The sequence below is a fragment of the Cariama cristata genome, unplaced genomic scaffold, assembly GCF_000690535.1.
Source record: "Cariama cristata isolate BGI_N322 unplaced genomic scaffold, ASM69053v1 scaffold12744, whole genome shotgun sequence".
In the NCBI taxonomy this organism is placed as follows: domain Eukaryota; kingdom Metazoa; phylum Chordata; class Aves; order Cariamiformes; family Cariamidae; genus Cariama; species Cariama cristata.
Genome location: NW_009614711.1, coordinates 1 through 7,962, shown reverse-complemented (window position 1 = coordinate 7,962; position 7,962 = coordinate 1). Strand labels below are relative to the sequence as shown.

The following is a 7,962-nucleotide window of genomic DNA, read 5'->3' as shown; positions in this document are numbered from 1 at the left end:
TGTAATCTTTATTTCCTTAGATTTGCTTATATTCCTTATTTCTAAATACTTTACGGTTGGACAAACAACAAATGTATGCTCTTCTGGTGTATTAAACCATGGTTAATGTATCAACTCTGAACATTTGAGAAGCCCAGAAAAAAGCTGGAACTTCTGATTTAGTGGGAACTTCTGTAGCAAATAAGTCTGTTACTTCCTATGCTAAATTGAGAACATTTTGCAGGCTTTGTATATGCTCACTGGGCTGCTACGGTTGGGCTCCACCATGTGAGACATTAGTGTTACTTGACTGTCCCTCATGACCTGTATTTACTTTCTAAGCTTTTCAGGAGTTAAAGCATATCTTTAAGTGAAACTCCAGTCTCTGGATCCTTGGAGTGTAGAACAAACCTTTTTTATGTCTACAGTATTTGAAGCACATGCTCAGATTCTGTAATAGGTTCTTAAAAACAACAGTTTTTTGCATTAGTAGTCATAGCATATATACGTGTCTAGGTAAAAGAATAAATGTGTACCTGCCTTATCCTGATTCTGCCGAAAACGTTGTGGAGCATTTCTGTGGTTTAGGTCAGTCTTCTAATGAGACTGTCTTTGTACATGTGACTTCTCACTGCTTTCATAGAGTCAAGCTGTCACTTCAGAAACCCTGGACTGTGCTTCCAACAGCTAATTAGGACCAATCTGTTACATAACACTTTTTCCTCTGCCTAGATTCTTGTCATCAGAGTATGTTAATTTAGGGTTGGAGTTTTTTTTAATCCCTCAGCTGCTTTTTTTTTTTTTTTGAGATAAAGCTTTAGCTCTTTACCACTTAGTTTTCCTTTGAGAAATTTCTAAGAGAAGCCTAAAGTGGAGGAAACTGCCTTCACTACAGCTTGAGTTACTTAGCTTTGAATGGGAAACATTTGGGTTTATTGTCCATTGTCTAGATAGTGGTCTCCAAAGCGTAGTGTGTGCACGACAATCCACTTGGGCGTAGGAAGGAAATATTTTTTGTAGAATTAATAAATAAAATGTTTCATCTTTATTGCATCCTTTTAAAAATTTCTATTTGTGTGTTTTATAATGTACATAATACTAATACATTAGTACATCTATGTAACTTAAACATTTTTTTAGGATCGAGCATATCTGTTCTTCAGCAGTTTTCATGCCATACCTATGTATGTTTCCCACTAGGTACCATGTAACCATGCTGTTGAGCTGAATGCAGCATGTCAGTGGGACAACTACAATTTCCTCAAAGTTGCTTGCACAGTTGTCAGCCCACTGAGGAACAGCAGCCATTTGCTTAAGAGATGTCACTGTAGCATGCATGTAACAGCTATGTGAGTAGTAAAAGGTTTTCTGTAACTATGAAGGAAGGATTCTTGCTCTGCAAAATGAAGAGTTTAGTTTGTTATGCAAGACATGCGCTATAAAAAGCAATTCTTGCCTCAGTAATCTTAAAACCAACAAATGAGCCTAAATTTCAGTGTCCTCTTAGGACCAACCCTGGGAAAACTAGTCATGTTCTCATCTGTTTGAAAATAAAGTCAATCCTGACAAATCATCTATGATGTATAATGCTTGTCAGCTTATAAGGAAACTGTGCAAATTACTGGGCATGCTGCAGAATTAATTTTTTATGTGAAGACTTCAGTACCAATCTGGCAGAATCAGCAAAGTGTAGATACTTGGTTAAAGAACTTCAATAGGGAGTTTTTACAAACTTTGTAATTCATACTTCTATGTCATTTCTTTAGTGAAATTGAATATAAATCAGTTGGAGTTTCAAAACTGAGAGATTGTACTGGTGTCTTGATATTTTTTTTTTTATTTCCCCCCAGCAAGATCATAATCTAATTTGTGGTATGGGAACCAAGAATATTCATAGTTCTAAAATAAGATGCCACAATGTGAGCGTATGCTTTCAGAAAAGTTTGTAAGGCCATATTGACACTACTTCCAACTTTTTGCAATTAAAAAGATGCACCAAAACTTCCATGCTTCTGCACTGAAAGTTTACCCCTTCAGAATCACATATGCCTGTGTTAGTCATTGATGCCAGAAGAAGAAACCATAAAAGGCTGTCCTGATCAAGAGATGGGTTTGTGATTCCTCTTCTCCAAAGAGACCCGCTTTGTAATTGTCAGGGAAATGAACTTAATTTTGCTGAAGATACAAGGTATGATGCAGAGACTGTAAACTCATAGAAAAGCTTTGTTGAATTCATGTGACTTAAGAAGCTCTCGGCACCCTATTATTAATTTATTATTATATGTATGGCAGGCAACCCAAAGTTATCTTGACGAATGTCCTGAGGACGAAAATAGGAAGAAAATACACACAGGTGCAACCTAAAACTGGTGCTAATTTTTCTGATGCTGGCAAACTGCAGTCAGATCAACCACCCTCATCATCTGCTGCCAGCCTAAAGATATGGCAGATTTTAAACCCTACTCTCCAAAGCCTTTTTCTGTCTAAAAGGTACGTTGTCTTCGCCTTGTGTCACTAAACAAAATAATTTTCCTTGCAGTTGTTTTTTCATGAGAAAGTATTCTTTGTTGTACCACAGCTGTCTTGTTCATGAGCTATATTCTCATTTTCATGTCATCTGACTTGATTGAATTCCCTTGTACCTGATTCCTTTTGATAACCATTGAGAGAGATGGTGCCAGGCACGCTTTAGTGGGTTGTCTGATCAGATAGTTTCTGGATAGACCGGTACTGACAAGACCAATTAATTCTGATTCAGCCGTTGAACTCTCAAAATGTCTGAGGTTGGTTGTTTTTTTTCTTGTGAAAAGAACACGCTTGCATTTAAGTGCCCTCTTTTCTCAGAGAAAGTATCAAGGTGTATTTTCACTGTTACCGTTTCAGACTACTCATGAAAATAGGACAACTTGCATAAAAGGTCAGAAGAAAAGCATATCAAGTCCAGTATCTTCCTCCCTCCAAAGCAGTGGTCAATCGCAGATAGCCAGGGAAAAGTATGGCTAGAGTGAATGCTTTCTTCACTGGGTTTTCTCTCTCAGCTTCTGATGGTAAACACTTTAGGGACCTCCTTTATTGGAGGTTACATCCAGACTACGGTGTTCTTCTCTATTAGACTTTTCCTTTCAATCATACCCTAATTGCATATTACCTCTGTGCCTCTGCAACACCTTGTCTGTAAGTAGTCTCCTCATTAAAAGTAAATTTACAGCTCAGTGCAAGAGGAGATGTGAGTGCTCACCAGACATGACACAGTCTGTGCTGGCATGTGGTTTGTGGATGAATGCAGACAACAGGAGAATTACGCAGTCGATACTCAAAAGACAATGTTGTTCATAACAGATTTAAAAAATGCCATGACATTACATCCTAATCCAATATAAATTGCAGTGGTAGAATTTAAATCCGAGTTTGAGAAACTAAGTGGGTAAATCAAGGGCTACACCGCAACCTGGCTGCAGTGGCATTGTATGAAATAAGTTGTGCCGCTCTTACATATGTGCACTTAAGTGGGCCATTGCATCTTCATATTTCTGGTTAGCTTATTTTTGATGCTTCTCTCTTCTAACACTTGGGGATGTTTTTCTGAGCCTTGCTATTGCTATTATGTAGAATCCTACCTGAAGTTCAGGAGGGGAACAGAATCTAATGCTACTTTTTTGTGTATGTGCTGTCTTTCTACCCGTTGACTAAGTGCTTGAGAAAATTCAGTCTATTTTACTGGAGGCTTCTTGTTCACAGGAAAATCAGGATTGTTTGCTCCATAGTTCTGAGAAATGTATACAGATATTGCATGAAAGCTATTTAGAAATAAACATTTACCAGTTTTTAAATGCTACTTAGGTGATGTGTTAGAGGCAATGCAGTGTAAACTGTATCTGGCTAAGGTGAAGTTATATGGGTAGCATTTCTTACCCTGATCTCTTGTTGCTTTTTTGTGTTTATTTGCTTATCTTGGATTTTAAGTTCCTTAGTGGGATTTTGTTTTGTCTCTAAAGGACTGCAGGTAATGATGTTTGATTATCAAGCCTCTAAGATACATGAATTTAACAAGAAGTTTCTTTCTCTAGATTTCAGTGCAGTATTTATGATTTACTGTTATATATATGGCAGGCAACCCAAAGTTATCTTGACGAATGTCCTGAGGACGAAAATTGGAAGAAAATACATAGACAGCCACGTAATAATTGATGCAAATTTATCTGCTGCTGACAAATTACAATCGGGCCAACTACCCTCATCATCTGTTGCCAGCCTACAGACATGTCAAATATTAAGTTCTCCTCATGAAAGTTCTTTTCTGTCTGAAAGGTATGTTACTCACTGCTGATTTTGCCAGTCTTCCTGAAATGACATAACTTTGCAATGGAAAAGAATTTCCCTGAAACAATTTTTGTTATACTCATGCCTTGAAGCAGGAGATTAGTTTCCTGAGTGCACATTCACATGCTGCTCCAGTGAGCCGTTCTAACGTTGCATTTATTCTGATTTGCTGTACCTGATGTTAATAGGCTACTTTTCTTTCATAGAAGGAATTTTGATTTGCAATAGATCAGTGTTTTGATTTGTGAAGATGGCCAAGTAATTCAAACACATTTAAGTTGGTTTTGTGTTCAGAACCAAAATCTTGCTTTCCTCTTGGTGTTAATGTGTTGTAGCATGATTTCGAGTAACTTCTTTTTCAAAATTTCTCCATATTATTCTCTGTGGTAGTTCATTTCTTTTCACATTAATCCACCAGTGGTCTCAGTCCCAACAGAGTGCTGTTGTTTAAGGGCTATGTGTGTGTCCTGTCATTGCTTAATATCTACTTTTCCTCTTTTTTTCCTATGTTTAAGTTGACTGAGTATCACAGTAATGCTTAACATATAAAACTAGCAGAAATCAGATACTAGAATTATATAACATTTGTTTTGGTCTAAGATGGCAGTTGAGTTCAGGGTAAGCTGTTTCCTCTTGTCTTTTATGACCGCCTCTTTGCTCAACAGCAAGTATCCACAGGAGCAAATAGCAAGAAATATTGGGGAAGAAAATAGCAAGAGAAGAATGATTTGTGAGGGCAGAAATAATGAACAGTTCCCAGGTTAAAGAAATCTTAAAAATTCTTGAGAAAAGTCAGTCATATTCCTCATTCTGATACATGAAGATCTTTAGAATGAGAACCTAAATTAGTAAGAATTCCTTTCTCTTTTTCTGTTGAGATCCCCATTGCTGCTGAAATTAATCTGACAAAGCTGCAATTTCAATGAGATATTTAGAACAGTTTTTTAGACTGTCTCATTTTAGAAGTATTACATTTGTTGCTAATAAATAGTTTTGCATAAATTTAGGCTGACTGAAGTGTGGGGAGTTTAGATTGTTGAGGGTATTTTTGTTTTACTGCAAGACCTTTAAGATTTATTTTTAGTATCTGCTTTTCCCACTTGGTATTGTTTTGGATGATGGGAGGTAGCGGGTTCATAGAGAAAGAAACACGAACTCTTGTATGTAACTCTTGACTTGCTGAGGTGATCAGCTCCAGTGCAGGCACGGAAGGCGCCGTTTCAAAGGAGGGACATCCTGGTAGCTGAGTGGAGAGACTTGTACACATAACCCAGCAACTGGGCACTGTGACCATCTGCAGAGGTCAAGGGCACTCATCCTGCCTGACCCTCAAGATAGAATGGTGGGCCCTCATCTGAGAGCAAAGGCTGCAGCTCCGGCTGGGAGGTCTGTGCCATCTACCCCGGCGGTGGCCAGTGCCTCCACCCAGATGGAGCTGCTGAAGGAAGAGACTGCAGTGCAGACCTCAGACTGCAGAAAGTGCCTGGACCTTTCTCCTGGGGCAGGGACAGGCAGCAGACCTGCCCTCAAAAGGCGTGCCAAGGTAGAGGAGCTCCTGCAGGGGGTGGTGAGAAGGCTGCATAACATCGGGGAGGCTGAGAAGGAGCTGGATGACTGATTCCAAGCACAATCTGCATTGGACCCACAGCTGATGGCCAGACAGCTAAAAAATCCTGCACTGGCACATACAGAAGAGAGGGGGGCCAATAATGCAGAAGAATGGAAGCTTGCAGTGGCAAGGACCTGCAGGGGGAAGAGACTTCCCCTGAAGACTGGGGTGCCCTTGCAGAACCGCTTCACTACTCTGCAGACTGAAGAGGGAAGACCCGTCACATCAGGAGAGACACTGGAGCCGAGTAGGGCAGCCTGATCTGCTGCATGTATAACAACCAGCGCAAATAAGAACAAGCGACAGGTGACAGTAGTAGGCGACTTGCTCCTGAGAGGTACAGAAGTACCCATGTGCTGACCTGACATGCTCTCTAGAGAGGTGTGTTGCTTACATGGGGCTTGTATTGGGGATGTCACCAAGACTACCAAGCCTTGTACAGTCCACTCGCTATTATCCACTGCTGTTGTTTCACGTGGGCACCAGTGATCGAGCCAGGAGCAGTCTGAGGAGTATTAGGAAGGATTACGGAGCCCTGGGAGTGGCAGTAAGGGACTCTGGAGCACAGGTAACTTTTTCATCAGTTCTCCCAGTCAAAGGGAAGGGGGTTGAAAGGGCCAACTGAATCTGGCAAATCAACATATGGTTACAGGACTGGTGCCACAGCCAGGCGTTCAGCTACTTAGACCATGAGACTTGCTTTGAGAAACCTGGTCTGCTGGGAGCTGATGGGGTCCATCTGTCAGAGAAGGGGAGGAGCATCTTCAGTCATAGGCTTGCCAAACTGGTGAAGAGGGCTTTAAACTAAAATTGCCGTGGGAGGGGAACCTCAATGCATCCCACTCCTACTAGTTTGATGCCAGTGCCAGCAATAGATGCCTAGAGCCTGGAGAGGGATCACAGGTCAGCAGCAGAGCAGCTGAAGAGCAGCACAAAGGAATCCCAGCCACTCCAGCCAGTAAGTCAGCTTCATCGGGGACCCAACTGAAATGCAAATGCTTGTAGCATGGGGAATAAACAACAGGAGTTAGAGATGTGTGCATGCCCGCAGGGTTATGATCTTATTGGCATCACAGAGACTTGGTGGGATGACTCCTACAACTGGAGTGTTGGAATGGAAGGATACAGGCTCTTTCGGAAGGACAGGATGGGGAGACGAGGAGGGGGTGTCGCTCTGTCAATGACCAGCTGAAGTGCATGGAGCTCTGTCTTGGGGTGGATGAGGAGATGATAGAGAGATTATGGATCAGGATTAAAGGGAGGGCAGGGACAGGTGATGTTATAGTGGGTGTCTGTTACAGGCCACCTGACCAGTAGGACTGAGCGGATGAAGCCCTCTATAGGCAGATATGAGCATCCTCACGTTCACAAGCCCTGGTCCTCCAGCCACCCCAATATCTGTTGGAGGGACAACACAGCAGGGCATAAGCAATCCAGGAGGTTCCTGGAATGTGTTGATGATAACTTCCTTCTCCAAGGGATAGAGGAGCTAACAAGGAGAGGTGCTATGCTGGACCTTGTTCTCACCAACAAGGAGGGCCTGGTGGGGAACGTGAAGCTCAAGGGCAACCTTGGCTGCAGTGACCATGAAATGGTAAGAGTTCAAGATCCTTGGGGTAGCAAGAAGGGTTCACAGCAAGCTCACTGCCCTGGACTTCAAGAGAGCAGACTTTGGCCTCTTCGGGGAGCTGCTTGGTAAAGTACCATGGTATAAAGCCCTGGAAGGAAGAGGGGCCCAAGAAAGCTGGTTAATACTCAAGGATCACCTCCTCCAAGCTCAGGAGTGATGCATCCCAACAATGAGGAAGTTGGGCAAAAACACCAGGAGGCCTGCGTGGATGAGCAAGGAGCTCCTGGACAAACTCAAACACAAACAGGAAGCCTACAGAGGGTGGAAGCAAGGACAGGTAGCCTGAGAGGAATACAGAGAAATTGTCCGAGCGGCCAGGGATCAGGTTAGGAAAGCTGAAGCCCTGGTAGGATTAAATCTGACCAGGGATGTCCAGGGCAACAAGAAAAGCTTCCGTAGGTACGTTGGTGATAAAAGGAAGACT

The 7,962-nt window shown here is 42.0% G+C and overlaps 1 protein-coding gene across 1 annotated transcript; it reads left to right on the top strand.

Moving 5' to 3' along the window:
* Positions 1 to 4,089: 4,089 nt before the first annotated feature.
* Positions 4,090 to 7,502, top strand: LOC104161193 (sentrin-specific protease 7-like; the record flags this gene model as incomplete). The annotated part of the gene is made up of 3 exons (XM_009699529.1): positions 4,090 to 4,287; positions 4,965 to 5,029; positions 7,387 to 7,502. Coding segments are annotated over 3 exons (379 nt in total), but the record flags the coding sequence as incomplete, so codon positions are not given.
* Between the last annotated feature and the right edge of the window lie 460 nt (positions 7,503 to 7,962).